At 39.6% G+C, this 27,347-nt stretch overlaps 2 protein-coding genes and 1 long non-coding RNA gene across 3 annotated transcripts; 1 reads left to right on the forward strand and 2 right to left on the reverse strand.

The window, feature by feature from the left end:
* LOC147056742 (uncharacterized) lies at nt 1-27,178 on the forward strand. The gene is made up of 4 exons (XR_015066069.1): nt 1-26; nt 12,640-12,707; nt 26,103-26,199; nt 26,992-27,178. It is a non-coding gene; the product is annotated as an uncharacterized LOC147056742 (long non-coding RNA).
* hmx4 (H6 family homeobox 4) lies at nt 11,945-13,624 on the reverse strand. The gene is made up of 2 exons (XM_085912232.1): nt 13,334-13,624; nt 11,945-13,216 (listed from the first exon to the last, which is right to left on the reverse strand). Exons 1-2 carry the CDS (start codon nt 13,545-13,547, stop codon nt 12,654-12,656), a joined length of 777 nt encoding a protein of 258 aa, XP_085768358.1. The 5' UTR covers nt 13,548-13,624; the 3' UTR covers nt 11,945-12,653.
* On the reverse strand, nt 14,855-16,082 carry hmx1 (H6 family homeobox 1). Its single transcript, XM_085912231.1, has 2 exons — nt 15,839-16,082; nt 14,855-15,471 (listed from the first exon to the last, which is right to left on the reverse strand). Exons 1-2 carry the CDS (start codon nt 16,080-16,082, stop codon nt 14,894-14,896), a joined length of 822 nt encoding a protein of 273 aa, XP_085768357.1. The 3' UTR covers nt 14,855-14,893.
* Nucleotides 27,179-27,347: the final 169 nt, after the last annotated feature.

Here is a 27,347-nt window from a genome sequence, read left to right on the forward strand (position 1 = left end):
AACACGACAAGCTTCTAGAAATAAAAGTAAGCCATCTAATATTTATTAGCCAAACTCATCCTGGAGTCTCTGAATTGAGCAGAGTTGCGCCTGGCATCTCAATTTAGTAAAGATGCAGAAGATGGAGAGAATTGTTCACCTGTGACATTTTTACGTCTTTTCTTAGATTCTACTGATGCTACAACTTTGGTTTTAAGACAAGGGGTACTCATAAATATTTTCAACCAGGCAACTATCCTCATCAACGTGAAATTCGCTAAATGTTTATTTGTATGTATTGCAGTAATCAATGCTTAAATTGTAAAGAGTGAAGAAATGCTACTGTCAAATGCAAAGGTCAAGATGTCACTATTATTGCGGGTGGAATTTTATTACTGCGTTAAGTTTCACCAACTAAATTGCATACTGGAAGAATAGGATGCAGATATACATCCAACAAAGCTTTTAAACAAGAAAAAATATTTGATTGTCATTTTGTCAGTCGAGTGCTTGTGAATTTGGTTGACTGCGCTACGCCGTGATAGGCATTCTGACATATTCTAATGCATCTGGTGATTTGCTGACCAAAAGCAGACTAGAATTGAGACTACCAAAAAGCAGGTCTAACTTGTGGCGCAGATGGTGTAAAGCGATTTTGGTTGCTTCAAACAAGGTGCAGGCAGACAAATTTTGAGCTCCACATGTGTGGCACATTTTATCAATCCTTTTTAGTGTGAGTACATTCTGCACTTTGAGTTAGACTTGTGCTGCTCATGAAAATAAGACCCTTAGACTCTGAATTTCTCATGTACATCTTGTAGAATTTAAGGTTTTGGAAACTGAAAAAAGAACCAATAAATCAAACAGCAAAAATCAAGAGAGCTACAGAAGAAAGGTAATGTGAAAAACTCAGGAGGGTTCATATCATTCATATGGCAGTGTACCATACTACCCACCCAACCTAAATAATGAACCTAAATGAGCTCTCTGATCTTGTTGACAAATACAACATGAGCTTTGTAAGTGTATCATGATATATAAAATATAATCAAGGCACACACAAAGATTCCAGAGCAAGAAATGAAGACTTGCAGTCCACTCTGTGTTCCCGTTTTAGCATCTGATCTGAGCAAAGCAGACAGGCGAGAGTAGCTTGCCCTAAAGTCATGTAAAATGCAAAGGAATATTCTACGCTATTAAAACCTCCTGATGGCAGCGAGAGCGGGAGCACATATCCACGCGCTCAAACACACAAATACTTACAAACACGCACGTTCATGTTCAGACACACAAATAAGGTGAATGCACTTGAGCACATTGTTCAGTCTGCTGCATTGTCACAACCAGACACTCACTGTGTGCGTAACCTTATGAAAGTAATACATTCATATGAAGTGCCTCTAGGATTTTTATGTCGTAGTACAAAAGCCTCGCGCTTAATTGTCCTCGCAAATGCAAGTTTCATTTCACCGACGTCAAAAGTAAATCTGTTCCTTTGACCAGGAGACGACCCAGATTCAAAGGTTTGTTAACCATCATCCTGGCACCTCCTCATTCCATCTTGTCATCTGTTATCTCTTCCATAACACTTCCGAGTGCACTTCTAAGTGTACTTAACTCCAGTAACTCCACACGTTCCCGTTTCATTATTAAACCCTCCCAACAGACTATCAACTTTTTATTCCACTTGCTGCCAGAAGTTGCCACTTTTAAATATTCTCAGGCACTCATCTAAGGCCCCTAGCCCCAAACGGCACTTTAAAACACTTAGTCTTGATACTAGCCCCAAATGAAGGACAAAATATTGACTTCAGTTTTTTTTCTTTGGGACAACAAGCGAGCTTTATTCTTCTTAAGTAGAGAAAGTGCCGGGAGTTTTACAGCCTTGAAAAAGAGAGATCTCATATGATGTGCTCTTTTGTCATTGCCACGAGCGAAAAGGAGCTTTCATGAGGGATGTGTATCATTATTGAAACACAATCTCAGCGCTTAAGGGCAAAAAGTTGTTCACGTTAATTTAGCTCTCATGTTCTTCTCTAGTCTGTTGATGTAATAGGCGCTCTACATCGGGATGAAAATGGCACTTCAGGTTGCTTTGGGAGGTCGTGAAGGGTCCCGGCTTTGTACGGTGCTCTAGGATAGCTGCCGAAGGGACGTTTGGATTAACTTAACCCGTTTGCCGATTTGTGTTTAAGCGACATTGGTTCCTTTTTTTTTTGCTTTCTATTAGAAGTAGGAAGGTTTTGTGTTTACACTGTTATTGGGAATTCCCCTAGCTTGACTGCTGCTCCAGTTTTAACTTGAGAAAATAGCCCAACCAAATGCTGCTGCTTCTACTGTTCTTTTGGTGATGAACTGACGTGTTTAAAAACAAAAACAAAAATAGAATTATGGTCTGAAAAGTTGAACCTGGGTTTCATTAGACCATTCACATCTTGGAAGCTCTCAAACGCTTTGCTAAATGCAGCCAGACCTGGATGGTTTATCTTTTTAAGATAAATCTTTCATCATGCCAAATTATCCCATAGCCTGTACATACATTATGAAGAACATGTGAGGTTGTTGTCACTTTTACTAAACAGGCTGTACTCGCCAGAAATTCCTGAAACGCCTTCAGCGTTGCTGTTGGTCTCTTGGTAGCCTCACTGACCGGATTTAGTCTTGCCTTTTCATCAAATATAGAGGCAGTTCTTTAGAGCCATATTGTAAGCTGTCTTCACTTTCTTCACTATATTTAATTCCTTGGAAATTATTTTCTACCATTCTCCTGACTGGCACCTTTAAACAATTAGATCTCTTAGAAGGTGTGGAAGGTCTTTACAGACCATTGCTTGTGCTGTAAGATGTGACTACCAAAGTGTCAGGAAAGCCATACCAACATTTGAACTGTTTTTGAGGTTAATCAATGGCATTTTAAATGCTGACAGGTGTGTGATGACTACCAGTTAACATTAATTGTAATGTGGTCAGTTCATTCTGGACACAGCCACATCCTACACTATGAGAGTGTGCAATTAAGCCAGTTGATGATTTTTACTTGCCCTAGCAAAACAATGTCATTTTCTTTTCAATTCCGGGTTGTGGGAAATGATTTGTGGTGGTCTCATGTTTGTAGAGCAAGAAAAACTGGCATTTGAACAGGGGTGTGTAGACTTTTTATAAGCAATGAAAGAGATGAGGCACATCTGCAATTGCAATGAGTATTCCAAAGAACCGGTTACATATATTTTTGTTGCCAATAATTTTGTTTTTTCATGAATATGCTACAATAAACTGTATAACAGAGAAAAAAGAGAATACAATTTTCAATCTATTTTCCCGAAGTTGATCCCATGTGCAATGTAAAATGGATGGTGAATCCTGTTCTATCACGCTACCATTCATTTCAAGTCCACTTCCACTACTATTTTTTGTTTTGTTTCTCTTAAACACTTGGTAATTCTGCTTACGTTTGTTCATCTCGGGGACAATGTCTCGTCTCTCTCCATTCTCCTGCAGTTGCTCCTCACCTGGGCCCCAGGCTGTTCATGACCAGCCATGTTTCCTCAGACACCTTTCAATTGAACAGTGGACAACTTATATTATTTATGGCATCATTGGAGGTGAATAGCAAGCTTCAAATGAAACCAGAAAGATTATCATCACTCTGGGTTTTTAAACGATCGGAATTTCAAAGGTGTGTGTGCGCACGTCCCACACAGCATGTCCCAAGCGTCGATCACAAACAAATATTGCTTGGAAGCTTCCACAGGAAGAATTTTCTTTATTCATTCCTGTCCACTTAGGATGTCTGTTCACACCCCACTACCACACAAATCTACACACACATGCACACACACGGCCCCTGAACTATAAATATTTCAACCTCTCAATCTATATTCATTATAAAACACATGCCCAATGCAATATGCGGTTGTGAGGACATGAGGCTTTTATTTATTCATCTTACTTATTTATATTTCTTTCCTGAGGGCTGGACGTTGGTTTCTATCCATCAGCGCTGATTGCTGACTATTACAGAGCACTTAGAGCATCCCCAGAACTGGCCAGAGGGGAGCACAATTCTCGAGAGATCCACTCACTTCAGGGCTAAGAGGTGTGTTTGTTGTGTACGAGGAAGTGTGTGGGAAAAACACACAGACCTTGCGGAGTGAGAGAGCGAACTAAACTAACACTTAATTATGAATTCTGTTACGCTTTTGCACAAGTTTACCTCAAAACGGATCATGTCTTGTTGAATGAATACTTTTCCATGAAAGGTTTGATTTCATTAGGCTGCAGTCCTTGCTTGGCTGACTTCACAGGTGAGGTCTGAGTCAAGGTGTACACACTTGCGGGTGATACGTTTCAAGATAGAGACCCACCAAGTGAATTTCCACAAGAAGAGTTTGAGTGAATCCACAATAACTGAATCGCAAAGAAGCGAAGCAACACTGTACCACACAAAATCCCAGTTGTGGCAGTTTTCATTGCCCTTATGTATCATTTTATAACAATGTTTGCTGAGATTCATGTGGACCAGCTTATCTAAATCCTGGCTTCTCAGGTACTCACCTGGTGTCCAGGTTTCATTGAATTGGTCACTGGGCCTTACTCTTATGGAATATAAAGATGTAAAAAAAAAAAAAACGGATGCCCAACGTACACTAATCCACCAATTATGGGCTAAATACGTTCTCTTCCAACCTACTAGTTGACCAATAATACCACGAGCTGTAACATCAGTTTGTGGTCTCCTGGGTTTCACAAGACTTATCTGCCAAAACACCGCTGGCTTGATCCTTCTGCTGTCCATCTAACAGAGCCCTGTGGAGCTCATCTGGAGCAATTAGAGGCTCGTTTTCTTGCTCAAGCATACTGCAGCACTTCCTGGGGGAGTTATTATAGTTACTGTAATATGCACTTGGTTAATGTTAGTGACCAACTGTGCTCATTGTTAAGGCAATTGTTTTTGGTATTGTCCGGAACTTCTTTCATGGGTCACCTACCTGTGCAGCATGTAGCAGTTGCATCACACTGTTTGGGCTCTAGCATTCAGTGCAACTTGTTTTCCCTGAAGAGTCATTGGGTGTTCCGGTTTGTCATCTCACTAAAGAGGCATGCAGGTCAGCTCAGATGCATGCACATTGCTTGGTTTGCCCTCCTTATCTTTGGCTGACCGAATCCCGTAGTACATGGCTAACGAGGTGTGAATTGTGATACTGTAAGTTGCCATTTTGGTGTGCATGTTTGTACCTGAGCTAGCTTTTAGTGCTTTGTTTGATGTCACTTTTATTGATCGGCCGAACATTTTGGAAATCAAGACACTGCTAGTGAGCCAATAGAAACTCTCTTGAATTTTTGTATTCATGCATTGTTTTATGTTCCCCTGACTCTGTCATTGGTCCTGCAGTAGCGCTGTGTGCTGAGCGGCTAACAAACAAACACAGTGCTTTTTATTGAGCTGGCAACCTGAATAAGTGGTGCTGATCAGTTGAGGGCATCTAACCATTACACACGGTCTTATCATATTACTTGCTGTGAAAACAAAAAACAACATTGAAATAAAAAATACAAAAAAAATATATAAATATAAAAGATGATAAAAACATTTCAAAATATATATGTTGTTTCATTTATCTCCATTGTCCGTTTAAGTGATGTAAAACTCCATTGGTCACCACAAGCCTAAATGTTTTATAATCGTTCATCGTCAAAATAAGTCCATCCATTATCCGAAGCGCTTTATCCTCAAAAGGATCGAACCCACGTCTTCTGCACTGTGAGGCAGATGTCCTAACCAGTCGACCACTGTGCTGTCCTTAAATTAAATCATGCTTCAAAAATATTTCCAGGTGCATGGCATTGCTGTAAACCACTTCGATCTCTTCAGAAGTACTGAACAGATGTAGGGTATATTAATACGGCCTCTCCTTTAAAGAGGAAAACTCACAACAGTCACTAAAATAACATGAAACAGACAAAAGTCATTCAAAGAAAATAAATGAAATCAATATTGCGAGATAAAACTCAGGCATTGCTTTGTTTTTACGGTCCAATAGCATTACACAATTTTAAATTAGGGACGAAAATGAAGTTTCCCTTCACATGCTTCCAAATTATATTTAAAAGTTCCAGGACTGACCTGGCAAATGCTATGTTTGAAGTCCAAAATACAAACTGCAGGTGTTTTCCTTCGATGTAATGCCCTTGAAGCCTAACGCTGTTTACCAACCTTGTCTGCCTGCATGTGCTGAAGGAAGGACTCGTTTTCTTGGCCATCTTGATAACGTTCAAAATGGGTTCCGGTGGTGAATCCCTTGAGCTTGGGAAAGAGTAAAAAAAAAAAAAAAAAAGTTGAGTGCGTAAGGAGGTTGCTCCACCATAGCAATGTTCTTCTCAGCCAGGAACTGTCAGACGCTCGGGGCATGTGAGCAGGCACGTTATCATGGTGAAGCAGCCATATATTTTCCTGCCACAACACTCTTCTTGCACAAAGAATGAAGCAACAAACAGGACCTCTTTATTGATTTGTTGGTTGATTATCTGGCCTTGAGAAACACTCACAGTGGATATCCCTCACATTGAAGAACACCTTCATGACTTTGGACTTCCACCATTTTGCTCTCTTTGGCCTTGGTGATGTTGAACTTTTAGTTTAACCTTGTGGCTTGTCCATCTGCTTTTTGTCCCGTTGTCTCATCAGTTTTATATGATTCAAGTGATTCTTTTTCTCTTTTCTTTCCTCAGTAACTAACACTACGTCCCTTTTGTTTTCTGGTTAAGATCTTAAATTTTGTTGCGTAGTTTTAAGGTTTTTGTTGTCTCCTTTGTCTTTTTGAGTTCTTGATTGAATTTGATGTGCCATTCTTGGTCTATTCATCTGATGGAATATCATTTGTACTCGTTTGTTGGTTATTATAAAAACGTGATTTGTCTAGTGGTTTTAATGCACTTTGCCCCACCTGTCTTCAACCCTTGTAATAGTTTGGGCACTTTGACAACTCTATCTGTTGTTAATGGACCTGTATTGACATTCAGTATGAAACCGCACAGAGTATTCCATGTCCGTATAGTGGAGCTCAAACGCCTCCCCCCAGACTTAGAGCATTCCTCCCCTGCCTCCTGTCCATCTCCTCGCTTCTCCTCTTTCCTCTGTTCCCTTTCCCCCTCCCATATCACCTATTGATTGGCCAATAATGTGTTTTCAGTGGTAGATTAATGGCACATTATCCTGACGAGGGTGTCTGAGGGGACAGGACATGAGGGAGGGCATTGAACACGATGCTGTTTAATTGATACACGGCTTTGGTGCGTGTATGTGTGCGCATGCGTCATGTGTCACTGACACTGGGACAGGAAATGAAATAGAAAAACATCATTTTAATTAGGAAAACATAACTTTGATTCAATTTTAATTTATATGACCTATATTTTATGATTGTGATTATTATTATAAAAAAATTAATAGAAGGGGTCACCGGGCAGGTTGTCATGACATGCACTTTGCTCCCAGAAGATGGACACTGTTGATTTTGCAGATCCTGGGACTTCACTGAAGTGTGAGATTACACTTGGGATGGTTTGCTATGAAATTAGATGTTTCACTTTGCTTTATGTCTGCCAAACATTTGCGTAACCCACACTTTGTTAATTACATCCATAATCTATCATATTTATTATAATTCAACAACGGCGTTCAGTTCTAAAAGCATTTATATTTATTTATTTTTCTTTTCTCACTTAGCTTGCTCAGCAATTAGCAATTGGCCATGGTCCAAATCCCCCTCTGTATCACTCTGCTTTCATCCAAATCCATTCCGTCTGCTATCTTTCAATTTCCTCGAGCAATTTGCATTATGGAGAAGGGGGACGGGGGCATGTGTGTGTGTGTGTGTGTGGGGGGGGGGGGGGGGTCCTAAATCAGCAGATCAATAGGCCATCAAACAGTCTTTAAGTGTGACACGTACGCAGAGCTCCTGTGTCAGGTTTCCGCCTCTAACTAATAGCCTTGTTGTTTACTTTACAATATGCTGTGTCATGTCGTTTTGTTCTCGGGTTGCCCTCTGGTGTATTTGGTCACACCAGAGAATCCATAGCATGTCTGATAAAGAGCACATAGACCAAATCAGTTATTCCAGATATGTTTCTTTTTAGTTTGCAGGATATATCCTATGCACTATAATTAGAAGACAATCCACATGATGTACATTTTTGAGAATAACATTGTCTACCCCAGATAGTACGGTGAAGCCTGCAAATATAAATGCTCATGAAGTCATACAATTAAATTCTTTACCACATTTTTAAAAGACAAAAGCTGCTTCCACAAGTCAAATTCCTTTCATGCATTTAGCCTGATTCTTGTGAGCGCATCCAAAGCATGTATAATAGAATTTTGTTTTGCTTTGACGTTTTCAACAAAACAGACTAATTTGTTTGATCAGTGACTTATTGGTTAGTATGAATGACTACCAGTCAAAGAGGAACTATGTCATGATAGCCAGCTGAATATTGAACTCATGTCCTTCTTTTAACTTTACAATATTGCTCTCTTTACCGATCGAGACTTCAATGTGGGCGCCCCGAAGATTAAATCAGAATGATTTGGTTCAATTCATGTGATTCGGTTCAATTTGATGCACTCGCTTCTTTTTAAATCAAAACTGATTTTCCGATTTAAATTGGTTTTTGTTACGCTCATTTTGCAACACATTCCACAAATTTTGACGTCATGTTGAGTTCATTCATAGCTATTTTATCCAGTTAATTCTGCTGGGTGTCAATCACAAATCTAACACGGTTGCTGATCGATTTGTGAGTCAAGAACTGGGTCAGGTAAGGGGGAAGGTTGGCTAAACTTCTCCCTACACATAAAAAATTGGGTTTAGCGGGCAACTAGTTTACTGTTTTTTGAGAGGGTTGTTTTATGTATTTTTCCAGCCATCTGTAACTGATTATTATCTCAATTACACAGAAGAAATAAGTGCTTAGCTTTCAGTTGCACGTTTAAAATGTGGTCAACCGACGTAATTTTCTACTCTTTTCCTCATACTCAAAAGATCATCAATAATACAAAACCGATGTACATGTCTGAATTCAATCAGGTTTTTGTTTTCAACGTGGAGACAAATCAACAATACTGTCGACCGTGGATCAAGTAGCCTCAAAGGACTACATGAGTAACTTGCGGGTCTATTTTAAAAATACCTAGCCAATTGATGAATCAAATATGAGTTATTTGCTTTATATATCCGTCTATCTCTCTATGTCAGCGATGTATAGTGACAAGTCATGTCAAATGTGTAGTTTGACTCACGAAAGGTTGGAAAACAATCCTTCAACTACTTGGAAGTCAACCATGTAACTTTGGTGGGTGACAAACAGCTAACTTAATTTTACACTCCAATGTACCCTGGAACCTTTTAGTTTATTTCCCTTCGTTCTATTAGGGAAAATGAGATTCTAATTATGAGGTTCAAGCAGCATGGTGAAAGAGACTGTGTTTGACGTCAGAGGTTAAACCAAATGTTTTCACTGCAACATGTCCACCATGTTTGTACAGTGTGTTGCAACAAGACTTGCCATTGTTGTGAAGTGTATGGAAAAGGTTAGGCTTTGCTTGCTTTGGTTAGAACATTGTAAGATTGTGGTGAGAATATTATTGTCTCTCAAACATATGTTGAGGGGACTGTCTCTCCATTAGTCTTGGGTGACGACCTTTGTCAGATGACTAGAAGAGGTCAACAGAGGTTAAAGAAACGGTCGAGCTGAGAGAGAGGAGCCCCCCCCCCCACACACACACACCCTCTAGTCATGCAGAAAGAGGCTGCCAAAAACTTTTACACGGGAATAATGTCCACACTCACACACACATGCACCCACACACACTCAATTGGTCACTCTTGGATACACTCTGCAACCATTAGGAACAGCACTTCCTTGCCTCTGAGAAGCCAGACTTCATCTTTACAGAGGCGCAGACCCGTGTAGAAATACAAACGTGATCGTACTATTTCCAACACAAACACACACTCATCAAATGGTTCTGACTGAGCTCCCCCTCCCTTATTCACTTTTTTTTTTTGCTCTTTCATTGAGTCATACAGTACATATAAAGTTAGGGCTCTGAGTACACATTACAAAAACAAACTCGGATTAAAAGGAAGTGATGACTAAATATTGAAAATATATGCTTGTATCATATGAAGCATTATTGCATTTTGGTAATATTTTACCCAGCTTTTAGAAGAGTATCGTCATTCATGCCTGGTATAGCAAATTATTGCGATGCATATTTTAAGTTGCTTGAATATTATATTTTAGAGGTAATGTTTTCCTATTAAAAAAAAAATCTGCCCTCTTGCTGTCTGAGTGGATCGTCTCAAAGCACTGTGTGTAGTGAGCAGTGAAGCTCTTAAACTGGAGACAGCCTGCCGGACATAACCGACCTCCTTTTTTCCACTTTATACACACCCTCACACATGCACACATTTGGCACTTTTTTTTTTTTACTCCTTGGTGAGTGTTATTGTAGCTTTGTTTACTTTGACATCTTTATAAAAGTTGTGTTATAATTTGTTCAAACAATCTCAAATATTCCAATAATATTTAGATGCATTTGCATCAACAACAAATGATATACCGTGTGTGCTTGATAGCTTTAAAATGCATTAAGATGTTTCTTTTTTATAAAATAAATAGGATGATTGCACCATTTATATTGCTTGCATGCTTGTTGTCTATTGATTGCATATTCAATCGAAGAGAGTGGAGCTAGCATGACACATGTGGAGTGTAAGTGTTGTGGCAAAGTGCACTGGAGGTCAGAGGACTGCACTGATGAGGTCAGATGCACTTCCAAGTCAAGGCAGGAGGTCTTCAGGAAAAAAGAACAACATTAAAAAGTACTTGAGTGTTGTTGTTTAAAGTAGAGATAAAAAATTAAGTTCCTTTAATGTTGAGCTTCAAAGCTAATTTATTGTATAAGTTATACATACTAGCTTGCTAGAATAGGATTTATAGTTTAAATTGTATACAGAATTCTTGTTGGCTAAGCAATAGTTAATTGAGCTAAGTTCATGATGTTTCAAAGCTACTGCTCATAGTTTCTCTACAGAATATTAGCATTAGAGTTGGAGGTCAGCTTCACGTATTTATATTATACACTACCGTTCAAAAGTTTGGGGTCACCCAGACAATTAAGTGTTTTCCATGAAAACTAGCACAATTGCACAAGGGTTTTCAAGGGTTTCCAATAGCCTTCTAACACAATTAGCAAACACAATGGACCGTTAGAACACTGGAGGGATGGTTGCTGGAAATGGGCCTTTATACACCTTTGTAGATATTGCTTTAAAAAACAGACATTTGCAGCTGGAATAGTCATTTACCACACTAACAATGGTCAGTTTTATGTTATCCTCATTGAAAAATTGTGATTTAAGATTGTGATAAGGACATTTCTAAGTGACCCAAAACCTTTGAACGGTGGTGTACGTCTGTGAAGATTACCTGGATAATTCTTTTCCAAGATGCTTCATTTAATGGTATAAATCGTTCATATTAATTCAACACAAAATAAGAGCAAAGTGCTTTTGCAATATGTATTATTATTATGATTATTATTACTATTATTATTATAAATGCAGTTGTATGGATTTTGATCATTACTTTTTGTCAATCATTTCTTTCAAATAGTTGTAATAATATTCATCCTTTTTTCTCCTAACAAATACATCAAAATGAAAGAAAATGGTCAGATGTGTCACATGCAAGTAATGGTTGGCTATTAGCCAAAATTTAGGTAGATCTAATTTACAGGTTTTTAAATCAAACCTAACCACATCAACGTTTTCTTTCTTATTCACTGAATGCCAGGTTCACAAGTGTTCATGCACTACTATTAAATGAGAACAAAACCATATTTTGCACCTGTCTTTATGTGAAATCGAAAACATAATTGATGTATGTACATAATAAAACTAAGAGCTGAGTTAGACAACAAGTCACCTGAAATTACTGAATCAGTGGTAAATGTTTTGGGGGAATAAAGAGTTTTTAATTACAGTTGCAGTAAATGCTGTAATGAGCCTAAAGGCGAATGTAAAAATAACGTAAGTGTAAGATACGTAAGGACAAAAAAAAATGGACATGCGTGAATAAAATGTTAATGACATTCATTTAAATACATATAATTTCTGTAATCCAAAAGTCGTTATGATATTATAAATGCATGCAAGGTATATTAATTTCTTTGGTGGCATAGGCTGTTGTTGAGAATAATAAAGATAACAATAATATTAATAATGATAATAACAATGATAGAGGACTATCATGTAAACAAGAAAATGTATAGGCCATGCACGGCCAGGCTACCATTTGCTAGGCCTGCTATATTCTCTTTCCGGGTGTTAAGTGTTAGGCCTACACCAAAGCCAGGCTAATAAATAAATAATACAAAAAAAAAAAAAAAAAAAAGCTCATTTGAAAGTGATATGTTCCTACTACTTACAGCCTTCTTTTAAACACTTAAGGGCCAGTGTCCGACCCTTTGAACTGTATACTGTAGGCTTAACCTCATAAATGCTTAAGTTGGCACTAACAAAAGTGTCTGTTTACACATGCAGGCTTGATGACAGCGTCATACGTCCCCATCATAGAGGCTGTTTACACATGCAGGCTTGATGACAGCGTCATACGTCCCCATCATAGAGGCTGAAGTACTTGCTGGTGTTGGAGAAACAGAGGTAAGGCGTGTTTGAACCCGGGTACACGACGGGCAATGGCATGGGCATCAGGCACCTCCCCAGCAGGCTGCTCTCCTTGTACAAGGCGGGGAGCTGACCCACCACCACGGGCTTCACCGTCTCCGGGAAGTCGCTCACTGGTCCGTCGATTTCACTCGAGATTTGCCGTTTCAATTTATTCCTACGGTTCTGGAACCATATTTTCACCTGCGTTTCGGTGAGCTGCAGAGAGCTGGCGAGACAGGCGCGCTCCGCGCTGCTCAAGTAGCGCTTCATGTCGAACGTAGACTCCAACTGGAAGATCTGTCTCTTGGAAAAAATGGTGCGCGTTTTCTTTTTCGTGATCATTTTACTCTTCTTCGTGGGACTGTCCGCTTTAAGAGGTTCCGTGGTCGTAGTGGTGGAGCTACAGTCATCGCAGCTGCTGTCTCCGCTCTCGAAGCGCGCCTCCGCAGCCCGACCGTTGTCGATGGCCGAGTCGCTGACCCGGTTATTCTCGTGAGGGAAGTCTACCCCAAAAAAACAACAACAACAACAACTACTTGAACAACCTATCCGATTGTGTCATCCGAAATTATGCGTAGAACGTGTGATGCGTTTATGATCTGAATCAAATAATCACTTACCACTTTCGTCCGATTCTTGCCTGTGCTGGGTTCCGGCTCCCTCCAGGTTGCTCTGCAGGATGCGGCCTTTACACTTGACCGTGGCCGAGACATCGTGCTCTCCGTGGGGATGACAGCTGTCACTGGCGCGCCCGCTTGTTTTCAGATTTAGGATGTTGTCAATGGTGAATTTGAGAGAGGCGCTGGGACGACATGTTGCGTCCACTTTACTCATATTCTCCAATGCGTAAACTCCCCCTTTTGTTTATTTCTCCTCTTCGATAAATGCAAGCACTAAGGTGTCGATGGTGTACACACCATAGCAGCATCCACTGAGCACACGCTGCTTGGCTGGAGCGTCTCGGTGTGTAATGTCAGCGCTCACATCACGTTGGATGGGGCGAAGTACAGGCTCTCACCGATTGGTCCAATCGACAAGCGGTGTAGACCAATCACAGCAAAGGGATGCGACAAGAACGAGAGCGTTGTACTGGAGCTCCCCTCCTCGCTTTGCCCAAGCTACATCTTTCCCCATCAAAACTTGCTGTTCGCTTTCCAGAAGGGATTTTTTTCCCCATTTAAAATATGGATTTTAAAGTGTATACATTTACATGTGCTGTGCGTGCGATGGTGTATCGGTGACTTACTCAACTCTTCCAAATATAAAATTGAAAAACGGATGCTCTCTAACACTTTGCCCCTCTGTCTTGTGGCTAAATAAGGCACCCAAAATTTTAGAAACGTGGACATATGTGATATTCAAAATAGAATCATCCCAGAAAGACAATTGATCTTTCACATTATCCCATTTGGTTGTGCAGATGTGCCTGATGTGGTTTATTTCAGGAAATTAAACTTCATTCACGTGGCGTGCCTTAGGACATAATCAAACTTTTTATTAAGACTGGGTGGAGATTTTCTTGGATAGAAATTAATCCCAATTCAGATGCCACTCTTTTTTGCTGATTTGCAAGATTTATTTGGTAGTAAAGGTCTTTTTTTATTTGCAACTCCATTTATACACAACAGCTTTAAATAAACATAATTATTGTAAACGCCAATATATTTATATACCCATTTGAGCCGAATTAAAACAGTGCAGTAACCGTTTTTTGTAAATTTTCTATTTAATCCTGCAGTCAAAAAGATTTTTGAAAAGCAATTATTCTGACTTTGTAAAATAATAATAATAGTAATAATATTAATAAAATATTTACTTGAAAGTTAGTTCCTAAACCTTGCTATTTAATAAATATGCGTTTTAAGCAGTGAAAACACAGAGGAAAAACAAGTCAGTATTTGTATCCATTTATTGAGTGGAAAAAATGATAATATTGAAAACGTGTATGTCTTTTTAATATAAAATTTTGGCAAAAATAGTTGCTTATCAAACAGAGTACACGGCACTCGGTTTATTATTTTATGTTGGCAGTAGCAGACAAACACACACGTTACACACAAACATGACTTCACTTTGTGTCATATGGATTCCTTCGGATGCTATCTGCGACTGCCAGTGACATTGCGTGTTATTGCACTTATTGTAGTAGAAATGTCAAAATAGTACTTTGATACCGTACTTTACACCAAGCCGCTCATCTGCGACCTCAGTATGCTCATGGAGTGGGCCAGGGAGGACAGGGGATACGCGATAGAGTTCGAGAAGACCTGATGCCCATTCAAATTAAAAGCCATTGCAGCAGATCCGTCATGATACAAAATGGGGACTCTGATCACCCTCTGGCTCGGGTTGGGAACGTGTACAGTCTCGAGATCCGCCGCCAGCTGTCTCTTCCATTTATTCCTGCGGTTCTGAAACCAGATCTTGACCTGGGTCTCTGTCAGGTGGAGTGATGCGGCCAGGCCGGCCCTCTCTGAGCTGCTCAGGTACCGTTTCATGTCAAAGGTGGACTCCAGTTGAAACACTTGGCTTCGGCTGAACACAGTCCGGGTTTTCTTTTTCCTGGTGGTGTTTGAGTCAGGGGGCGCATCAAAGCCACTCTGAGCGTCGTCGTGGATATCAATCAGGTTGCCGTCCCCTAATTTCCTGTCCGACTCGTAGCTGTCGTCTGTAATCGGTTCTGAGACGGCGGGAGAACTTCTGTCACTGGTCGACACCGAGCAGCAGTGGTCCTCGGACCTCATGTTGATAGATGGACCTGAGACCAAAATGCAAAATGAACACCTCTCGCCCTGGCGCATGCATGTATTCATGAGCAATCAGGTCAACATGCAAGGTCACCTTTATATCATTTCTCAATGCTATATTGATTGGCTTGGTTTCTTCTGATGCAAACGTGATAGAAGTTATGTATTGATTTTCATCTTTTGGGACGTTCTGACAGGTGTACATGAAGGAGCGATTGTTTTGCTGTTTCAGAATTTATCACTGGTGTGTGTGTGTGTGTGTGTGTGTGTGTGTGTGTGTGTGTGTGTGTGTGTGTGTGCGTGTGTGTGTGTACAATACGATTTGTTGCAACCTCCATCTTTGCGCTTTATTTAAACGACGTTTTGCGCGATACTTACTGCCCGGGCTAGTCAAAGCTCTTGCGTTTCCAGGGTACCAGTTTACCAGCGGCTCCGCGCTTATGACGCCGCGCCGCGAGAGCGGGCTGGCAGAGTCCGAGCGCGCCGCAGCTCCATATCGGCTACTTTCGGAAGAGGAATCCCGCTCGTGTGGCCCCGACGCCAGTAGATTCTCAATGAAAAAAGACGACGCCCTCGGTGATGACAATAGAGGCGTGTGGGTGTCCATCAGCTTCTTCTCCATGTTTTCCAAATTTTGCAAAATATCAAACCAATCCCGCCTCCATTAAGCGTTAAAACAGCGTCCAAAATGTCCAATTGGGCACGTGAAGCATCTCTGCTGTAATGCTGTGCTGGGCTGGGACGGAGAGTCGCTGCAAGGACGGGGCGACGGACAAGCACGACTGTACAGTGAAAGGTCCAGTCGCGCGCTTGGCGTGCACTGGGGGCCCATCCAGTGATTGGACGAGCACAATAGCAAATGGGCTTTTCCCAGGAAAGGCGAGTCGCTGTATCCTTACACTGTGCAGTGACTGTTGCTACTGTAAAAGCCCCCGCAAGCTCTGTTTCGTCCATATTTGGGTCAATTAGAATCCAAATCACGAATGAAGATCCATATGAAGCATCCATCTCTCCAACATATTATGTACACAAGGCAGCCTTGAGATCTTTAAACAGTCGGAGATGGAGTTTTTGCGCAACATCATTCCAAGTTCTCATAGTTATTTTTTTTCATGAAGGAAATGGCCGACCCGGTTATAATGGTGAACGCAAATAATAATAATACTTGCAAAAGCTGCATGTAAGAGTGCGATATTAGTTAATTATGGAACAAAATTCAGAAAAAAACAATAGTGTAAAATGAAATATCATAAGCGAAATTGTTTTCTTTTTATGAAGGTGCAGCAGCAATCATTTCTTTTTTTTTTCCTATAAAGTGAGCAGTGTAGTGCAACTATAACACATTATGACGTGAAAACATTTGACATTGGTTGTTGCTTCAGCTCCTTTAAAAGAGCCAAGAAGAGGCTCTTAAAATACAACTGTAGGATGCATTTTATTTTATTTTTTTAATATTTACAGCCAGTCATGATGTGTGCTGCCCATGCATAAGCTGGGCTACGCACCTGCGACACCTTTTATTCCTTACTACTGTATACCCATGACACTTGTGATAATAAAACAATATGTTCAATGTGGGAACACTAATTGGCCCAAAAAATACACAATATCCCCTCAATTTGGTTCTTAACTTGCAGAATCTAATGAGATCGTGTGAAACAACCGTATAAAAATTCTGTCTTTGTAAGTAAGATTGGTTTTAATCGACACTTATTATCGAGAGCTGTGGCTAATATTTAAATATTCCCACTCAAATGTAGCTAAATAAGATCACAGGATGTTATAAAGATCCTTTCAGCAGTATGCAGTGAATGCAAATACCAATTGTATAATTGTTCAACTAATACTCCTCTCACAATGTCAGTCAAACTTGAGTATTACAATATTTTGTTCTAACTCTTGTACAGTACACATGATACGTTTCAGAGTCATAAATATCATGAAGTTTCTGTATTGATTTTTCTATTAAATTTGGGGCCAAGGAGTCTGGCATCAACTTCCTGTTTACACATTTTGGGCCACAGTTAGTTTAACTCCAAAACAAAGTGCCCAAAACAATATAGTTACGAGAACCTACCCCAGCCACTCTATTGAGGAAATACTTCCCAACAAGTGGAGAAAAAAAAAAAACATTGCACCAAAGTGTCTAACTTTTTTTTTACTTTGGTCAGATGGTTGTTAGCATACTTGCCAACTTGAATATTTTAAGGGATTTTCTACTTAGTTAAGACTCAAGATAAATATGTTTCTAAAGTAGGCTACATTTTTAAAATGCTGTCCATAAATTCAACGACTGGATATGCCCAGATACAGTTTCCGAGAAAAATCACTTTATTAAGACTTCATCGGATAAGTGTTTCATCGTTTGATCATCTGAAAGACTGAAATAAGTGCTGACGGGCGTCTTTACCCTTTTAGTGCAAATGGCAAGACATTTGAGCTTTTTATTTCCCTCAATGGAGTCAGCGGCTGTGACCTTTAACTTGAGTCTCTTTTTCTTCTCCTCCTCCAGTCCCGCAGGTTAGACTTAGCCTTTGACACAAGATCAGCGGTAATGTTGCTCTTCAAACTAGCACGCGGCGCAAACATCGGTAACATGAGCCCTGCGCAGAACAACAGACTATTCCACCTGTCTTCTCTGTGAGGAGCCCAAGTGTAGCCCTCTTGTCTTTTTTCTTTCTTCATTTCTTGAAACGGTTCCTAAATGTCTAATGACAAAAAAAATAAAAGGGGGGGGAGGGTCCTTCTTTTTCCTGGCAAATGCACAAATCAAGAAAAGCTTTCAAAGCACTGCTTAAATTCACGACATCTTTATTTACCATCTGTAAAATTCATTTGGGTGTACTTGTGTATGTTAAGCGCCCACATTAGATCAGTCTTCTGTGTGTACATTGGGCCATGTGAGTGATGTTGCTCCCTGGCCAACGCCGCCTGCACAGGGGGGGCCCCACGGACCCAGAGGCTCCTCTCACTTTGCTCTCTTCTCTCGTTTTCTCTTCTTCCTCTGATCCTCATCCATCTTGACGTGCCCTTTGCTTTTCATGGCCTGCCGGCTCGCTCGGCAGCCACGACCCCTCCGTGCCGCCACAGCTCGCGACATCGGCTCTCATCCGCGCTCCATGTTTCATCACACAAAATCATATCATCGGCATGTGCTCCGGGACAGGGTGGGAGCAAATTGAGCGTGTTTCTCTTGTTTTGATGACCAGCTCCTGATGACGGACACAGTGGATTAGCATCTGCTACGACGAAACACCAAGTCGTCTTTAGCACGACAGTAAGAGTGAATTGAAAACTGCCTGACATTTTTGTGCAATTCTTACTTTGAAGCAAAGTCAAACGTTTCGTCAAGTCGGCAACCACGAATGTTTCCATTTGCTCCTCTTTGGGGTTGCAGCTTTCCTTTACTCACTTGTCTAATTACACTTTCATACCAGCCATTAGTCAATCGAGTGTGATTGTAATGGCTGTGGGCTTTGCTGCTCTTTGACTCGTACAGTCAATGAAAGTGGAGACAGTTTGACCCACTTAATTCCACTGGAGGCGGAGAGACACAGACAGGAGAATCTCCTCTTGGGCCTTTCACAGCTCTTTACACGAAAACACTCAAATTCACTCAACTGTATCGTACTTAGCTGACCTGTTTGACATGAAGCAACAACATTGCATCGAATTGCGTCAAAAAATACTCAACATTTGCCTCTAACTTGTTGTGGTTAATGTATGACACTTGTAAAACATATTTGTCTGTGCTTTCTTGGGGGCCCTCTGATGGCTAACTAAGTGAAATGCAGCGGAAACCATGCAAAACACCAAAACAATTTTGATAGGAATTTAGTACGATTTTAGACAAAATGTCATGTCATTACTAGTATTAACTGAATTTATATATTTATGGTGCAGAAGTAATAACCCAAATACCTTTTAGAGATTATGGCAAAATAATCTGTAATTGCAATGTCTTACATTATACTGCAGACATGACAGTGAAGATTGGCAATTGCTGAAATCGCATTAACTACTCATCTTTAACATTCTAAATTTATATATGAGTGTAAAATAATCATAGGTTCATATAAATGTCAAATTATGTACACAGCAATAACTTTGATGGTTTACGTAGTTAGTTGTTATTTTATTGTAGATGTATTTTTTTTTTAAGCCTTTATTTTCTCTTCAGCCTTATTGTACCAAGCAGCAATATGGAACTTGTTGAATTTAGCTCGATTTGCAAATGTTGTGCATGATGACTGTTCAACTTGCAAGTTTTTTGTGTGACTTCAAGTGTAATTTTCCTGGCGGATATATTAGAACTCCAAACTCATTTCACATACGACGTTTCATTTCTGCACGTCTGCCATGCTTTGCAGATTGGATTGCTGTAATGCCACGCCTTTGTTTTGAAGTGTTGCTCTGCGGGGGTTCAAACATGTGAACAGAGGTCTCGCAAGCAAAATATCCTCATGTTCATGGTGTCAACTCCTGTTTGAATGGAGAACAGTGTGTTCCTTTTTGTAAAGTTTCTTACCAATCACACGCATGAAGACACACTGACTATACCTCCAGTATTTGAGTTTTCATGAAATCTGATGTCCACCTTTCACATTTAACCTGTTCGATGAACATTTCCATCTGTTTTAACAAAGCATGTACTCTTATGCTCTCCAGTAGGTAATCAAATCTTGTTTGTGGCCCTTTATCAAGCTAGCCGAGCCGGAATGCGCTTGCTCTGGTATTAATAATTCACTGTGCATAATAAGTTGATGCCGCAGAGTTTGTTCTCATTGATAGTATTAGCGGAGGTGAGCGTTCTCAGCCAGACTCCGTGACGCCAGCGGACCGGCATAAAGTGGGCTTTAATTGCCCATAATCTCTACCGTGCTCTTTCCCCTCAGTGCAAGTCAACAGCTTCTATAGCCTACAAATGCCAGACCTTAGCAGGACAGTTTTAACTCCATATCAGCGAAAGGCTCACAAAGCAGGAATGCTCGGAGGAGATTTTCAACTCACAAATCAAAGGACTTAAGAGGGTTTAGGGATTTTTACACCCGCTCCACTGTTTTCAGATTTAAAGTCATGTATCAGGAAGCAAAATAACACCATGGGACAAAATTCTTTTCCTTCTATGGTTATATTTGTGATCTCAATACACAGTTATTAGAAGCAGAGAACACCTTTTTGTGTATTAATGCTGATCATTGTTCTCATTAGAACTGCTGCAAAATTCTGCTTTACACATCCGAATTGAAACAGGCTTGTCATCTTTTTTTTTTTCTCACGTTATAGATCAAATGTGACACTTATTGATACATTGATGATCCTCTTGGGGGTCAGGCTTTCATTTTGAGATTGATATGAGGCTTATCAACTCCAAAGTGTAAATAAAGTGAGCATGTTTACCAATCAAATCAGCTTTTCGTGGCAGGATGTACAGCAATCATTAAGCTAAACGTGTATAAATGGTTTAATGAGAAAAGTTCGTGGCAGGTTAAACTCAATAGAATTGCTCCTCTTATAAGGCCACATGAGCGCAGAGGATTTGTGAGGGGAATGTCCGTTTGTTTAACCCCTTCACGGCACGTTAACCCCTGTCACGACCTGCTCGTCAGCTCAGTGCAAACACTCCGAAAACTACTCTTTTCTCCACTTTCCTTGCCCTGCCACCGTACTTTTTGATATAATTGTTTCTAGTTTCACTGGATGTTTTCAAGCAAAAATATTTGTTTTGAGGAATTAATGCTAAAAAAAAAAATGCAGTATCTCTATCAAATACATGGATTACAATAATGCCCGTTTTGCTGGATATGGATGATGGATGTCTTTTTGACACTCGCTGATTGCGGGGAGACGCAGGCAGCCTCGCGGAAAAAAAAAATCACATTCCACAGTTTTGCAATAAGATACAATAATCTACATCATACCGAAAGTGCAAAACTTGCAAGAGAGAAGTAGCGCTCATATAGACTTGTCGTTAAAATGTTGTCAACCCTGCATGAGGGATGAGGGACAAAGATTCACGATCAAAATGGCTTATTTTTGCGAACGCAACTCATGCAAGTGAATTATAGGATAATGGCACTGTTCTGTTGAGGTCCGTGTTTTTATTTATTTTCAAGCATCTTTGCAGAATATTGTCGTTTGCGTCTCATTCGTTACTATTAAAAGTTGTTTTGGCCATCTGCTCTATGTTGCCCATTTAATTATTGGTGTAAACAAGGTACCTGTATTAATTTTCCGATTTTACCAATCACCACTGTTCAAGGGAATTTGTCATAAACATTGTAGGTGGATATATTGAGAATATTAAATTAAAGCAGCCACATTCTTCTTTCTTTTTCCAGCAATTTTGTATTGTATAGTTTTTTTTTTTTAAACATACGCATCGTTTATTCTAATATATAACACCGTATGATAACGTGTGTGTGCGCGCGCATGTTTATTTTATAACTACAAATCGATTGTGCACGTGTCAATTAAATGGATCGAGGATGCATTTTTGGTGCGGCATAAATTAAACGAGAACTATACGTTTGATCGTCTGCCACCTATAAAGACCGAAGTAAAACTAGTTATAATAAATTAATCTATCCAGAAAGTAGTTTTGTTGATTGCGTTTTTTAAAATAAATCCAATATTTGAGGAAGAATGTATCAATTTGTGTGATATATATTTAATACATTAAATATAGATACATATTCTTTTAGTTAATTTAAATATATATTTAGTTAGTTAAAGAATATATTTTGCCTCCATTTTACATCAGAAATAAGACTCAGAAATATCAGAAATAAGACTTGGCGTGAAATAAATGAAAAGCCGGAAAGATGACCAGAGTGAGGAGGAGGCAGGTTAAGACAACCTAAAGATACATAAAAAAAAAAATTGGACATGCACACATTTGTCGATGTAATTTACTGTGTGCGTATGTGTGCGCGCGTGTGCGCGCGTGCGCGTGTGTGTGTACCAGAGAACCCTGTTTTCTTCAGTCTTGTCACGCAATGTTTCTTGTAGCTCCGCCCATCTTTCACTTGGAGGCTTCTGGAGTCTCCCTCACACACAAACACGCACTCATACACGGCCTATTTTCAGTTGCTCGATCTGTGCATGACTGCAGTGGTTATCATCCAGCCTCTATGTGCAAAGGTTGAGGTCTTAATGCCTAGCCCATGATAAATACAAATGACAGTGGCCATACATGAGGGAGGGGCCGTAACTGTCTTTGAAACAGTGCAGTTTAGTGATAAAGGGTGCCTGACCCCAAAAAGCAAATTTCTGCAAATCATTTCTGGCCTACTTTCATTTTAATTGCTGATAATAATACAGTCATTTTAACCATTAATATGCAACAAGTAATACTCCCCAAAGACTACACTAGCATTTCGCGCATAAACATTGCTGTATCCTTAAAAATACATGAAACACATGCCCACAAACATGATGACAGAGACTTTTACTTTGACAAGTATTTTACAAAAGCTGCAACTGTAACAAAGCACTTCCTATAGCAATGGCACAACCACAAAGACAGTGACAAATGAAAATTGACACAAACGAATATACAGTAGCAGGACAGTAACAGTCGACAGTCAGTCGAAAGCCAACAAATAAAAATGGGCTTTTAAACTAGTTCTAAAAAAAAGGACAGAAAGTGCTTGCCTAACATTTAAGATGTGACAATGATGATGCTCATGATGATGATGATGGACCCTGTGAGACAAACCAGTCACAGCAAACATGGGCGCTGCCATCTGTCAATTACAATTGCAACACTGTGTTGTTAGATTTATAATTGGATGAGTGAATGTGTGAAAACAGAACTTCTATCTACACAAAAGCCTTTTGTTTTCCTCCTCCAAAGTTTGGCTGAGTCTAAGTTTTTTTGGTGTCTTCATCCAGCTCATTCAGCCATCATGAAAATGTACTAGAATAATCAAACACTAGGCTGTCTAAGTGGCCAATTCTAACAAAATGATTCCTTTTATTAATTCAATTTTCCTAGTTGGCTGCACATTATTTGAATGTGCCCCATGTCTGGCTAATAGGTAGTTAAACGATACTAAGTCAACTTTTAAAAAACAACAACATAGTTGTACTATCCACAACAAGCTATTTGGTAAAAAAATAAAATATTTTTGATGAAGTAACATGCATTCAATTCTCATAATTAATAGTGCAGTGACAAACACGTTTCTTTAGTAAATGGCAACTTTAAATTGTCCATAGATGTGAACGCGAGTGTGAATGGTTGGTCATTTTAAACATCTACATATGTGATTATCTTGTGGCCACTTCAGGGTTCACCCCATCTCTCAGCCTATCCCTGTTCAGCTCCAGCTCATGTCCGCACCCCTACCTACTGAGGATAAACACTCAGGATGGGTGGATAACATGCTTTCAGAAAATTGCTTTTGAAAAACATTGACTCTACAGTGCAAAGTTAGATTGCTAACTGAATCTTGCCAAGTGATGGTCAACTGCACCTTAAAGTGACAGTATTTTAGTATTCATTCATTTTCCACACATTTTTGGCCTCCCACTCTTTCTTTCTCTCTCTCTCTCTCTTTCTCTCTCTCTCGCTCTCTCTTTCTAAATCACAAGGGGGCGCCAATCTCTTACTTTTCCTTGAACAAAATGTGAAATAACTTTAGGCAGTGTGTGTTGAGGCTTTTGTAATTTACTCCCGAGAAGGCTGCCAATTATTTAAATCGTGCATATTTAAATAATTGGGTTTTTCTTTTTTGCAACCAAAAACTGAACATTTTATTTTGCTTACATTTTGTGTGAGTGAAAACCTACCGTTAGATGGTAGCAGAGTAAAACATAAGGTGGTTCAATGAAAAAGCAACTCTCGTGCTTTCTTTTCACTGGTTGACATGGCAACGGGGATGATTAAATAATTCTTATATCGTGCTCTACCTGGTTTCCCTTTCCAAGGTCCCTATCACCTCCTTGATTAAATTTGAAAAAGGCTATTGGCTCCAAACTTCACTTTGACAGATCGTGCTGTCCTCTTAAATGTCCACATCTCAAATATTAAAAAGGAAGTTCAAAGTAATTTGTGATGTATTTTTTGTTTTACTGGAATTAGGTCTGATTAATCTGCGAAGGGAATGTAAATGCAACGCATCTTTTGAAAATGACACCAGTCCAATTACTTCCATAGTAATATTGATCCGTGTCTGGCTGCTGGTGATTGAAACAGGACAAAGTGAATTAGCATGACATAGTTACATTTGCACATCTCATGGGATGTTTATTATAGTGCTTGTAGTTAATAGCAATGTTGTGAATAAATTACACCTCCCTCAGTATGATGAAGAACAGTTCTTCAACACTTTGACCTACAATATTAGTGTTACATCAATCAAACTGGACATTGTTATCTTTGCAAACTTCTAACTTTTTTATGAAGCTTGGATCTCTTTCGATTCTGCACCAGTAACTAACAATCTGCCCATTTCATAAATCAATGTATAGAGAATAAGGAAAAATGAATTTTACGATCGTAAAGGCAGCATGACTGATGGAGGAAACATATTGAACGGTCATTTCTAGTTTTTTTTTTTTTTGCACCTGCATATTGTGCAAGTACAGAAACAGTGAAACAAAGGTGTGATTGGTCTGAATTGTGAGAAAAAAAAGAAATCAATATTTGCTTGACATTAGTAAAAAATGAACCATGGACATGTCACTAGCCAAAGACACTAAATATAATAAAAATAATAATAATAATAATAATAATAATAATAATATTAAACAAATATAATACACAAATTGAAAGTATATTTTATGTGGAGTTCAACCTAATTGTTTGAAGTATTTCGAGATGTATCAAAGACATTACACTCTTTTCATGTTGAAGGCAGCTGTAGGAGGAGTTACGAGTGAACATCCTCCACATCCCTGCGCGAGCATTTGACATTTTAACTGGAAGCACTGGGTCCACTCGGATGAGTCATCACACACAAAATTTCTCACATCATGACAGCCGGCGTTTCACCCAATCCTCGAGTGTGACCTCCAATGACAGCTTTGAACTCTCATTACATTCAGAGGCGTCAAAATGGCACTTCTAATGAGCGTCTGAACGAGTTGGTTTGAAGGAAACTCTTCATTCTCACTTCTCTCAACAGCCTTCTTTTACCCTGTGAGCTGCAGAAATAATTCAAGTGGTCTTCCATTATTTACCAATATTGTTTTCTGGAGCCAGTCTCCCAATTCTGCAATCTGACCTAATCCACAGAGGTAATGCCGGCATTTACGTTTGAATGGCGAGCAGCATTTCAAATATGATATACGGCAATGTTTTGGGGATTTGCAGAAAAAGAGGAAGTTTCATAGAATGGTAGCCCATCAAGCGCTACATCATTTATTTCTTCCCCTGGGGCTGCAAGAGACAAGTGATATTTCAAACCTATTACTGTTATTTTGAAGGGGACCGCACAACACTGCATTAGATGAACTGCCTCCAAGTCTAAGTGAGCAGATTTGGCCATTTGTCAAACTCTGTGCTTTGAAGTTTGACCAAGCAATTAATAGAGGTGGTCACACATATGCTCTGATAAATAGGAAAGGTGGTGAGAATATTTAGGATGGATGAATGGTGTGTGTACTATCAAATCCACTTTTGCCTTTCTTCCAGATGACTCAAATCCTTCACCACTTGTACCACAACAGCTCCGAGGAGAACTATGAAGATGATTTGTGAGCACTGCAGTGATGCGTAAAGACACACGTGGGTCAGTTTTCAATTAAAAGGCTCAGATGCCAAGCCGCCTTGTCCTCCTGAGGGTTGCATGAAAGACAGTTTTACCTAAGATTCACATTTTGAAGTGATTTCAAAAAGAGGCAATTCAAATTTCAGAGTCTCTGATGTCAATATGATTATTACTTTATTTTTTATTTTTTAGATGTTTTCGCAGTATGCGCACGAGAGAATTAGTTTGGCAGCGTAATGTCTTTTAAATGAAAAGAGGCAAGTTTGAGTTTGTCTTCTTGACACTCAATGGTTAGGAACTGTTCTGGACACTTGCTGTGTGCAGCAAACCTAACTTGACACCTCCTAATGAATGTCCCCAGGTTCCTGATAGTGCATGTGTACATTTCTGGCCTAACATCTACAAATTGCTTTCCACCCTCTTTGGGAATGTCTTCTTTTTGTAAGTGAGGAAATAGAAGCCTGCAGCAGCTTGAATATCAAACCTGAATGAATGGATGGTGGTAAAATTGTTTAGTTTGTTTTTTTAATTGATATTATGATTGCATCATCTACCTCTGTACAGTATGTATTATATAAAGCATACGTAAATAGATGGTTTGATATGATCCACTGGATCGCTATTGAGTCAGATCCAGGTCACAATGGCTGGATTGCTATTGGATTGTTTTTATTGGAACCAGTCTAATCCGATCCATAAAGCAAAATTATTTTAGGTTTTGGGACTAATTCCCGTGCAGAGATGTTTTAAACTCAATTGTGTAACTCCTGTTAAAAATGGGAAGATACCATGGCAACATAATTTCTTTTGCAGGTGGACACATTGCTGCAGATGGCGAGACAAGCCTCAAGATAGGAGCTCATTTGTGTGGAGGAATGTTGTATGGTGAATTCCACAGTACTGCAACTTGTGTTCCAAGAATGCAACGTCACTTTTCCAAAGAGGCACTGCAGACAAACATAATGTCATTTTTAAAGTTGTGTGTCGTCTCTTAACTCCATCTACGTGTAAATCTCAATTGGAACAAAGCAGCTGTTCTGTGCAGCCATAGAGATTAAACAGCCCACAGCTATGCCGGTTCATTTGCTTGCTTGGGTTTTACTTTCACCACTGGGATGACAAATGAAGTGATTAAGAATTCTTCTTTCCATCCAGCATCACTCCAAAGG

Source organism: Syngnathus leptorhynchus, chromosome 5 (assembly GCF_054491065.1).
Source record: "Syngnathus leptorhynchus isolate UIUO chromosome 5, UIUO_Slep, whole genome shotgun sequence".
Lineage (NCBI taxonomy): Eukaryota > Metazoa > Chordata > Actinopteri > Syngnathiformes > Syngnathidae > Syngnathus > Syngnathus leptorhynchus.

Coding starts and splice junctions, on each gene's coding strand:
- hmx1 (XM_085912231.1), bottom strand. CDS start 16,082: ATGGAGAAGAAGCTGATGGACACCCACACGCCTCTATTGTCATCACCG. Junction 15,472..15,838: donor AGCTTTGACTAGCCCGGGCA/GTAAGTATCGCG, acceptor TTTTGGTCTCAG/GTCCATCTATCAACATGAGG.
- hmx4 (XM_085912232.1), bottom strand. CDS start 13,547: ATGAGTAAAGTGGACGCAACATGTCGTCCCAGCGCCTCTCTCAAATTC. Junction 13,217..13,333: donor GCAAGAATCGGACGAAAGTG/GTAAGTGATTAT, acceptor TTTTTGGGGTAG/ACTTCCCTCACGAGAATAAC.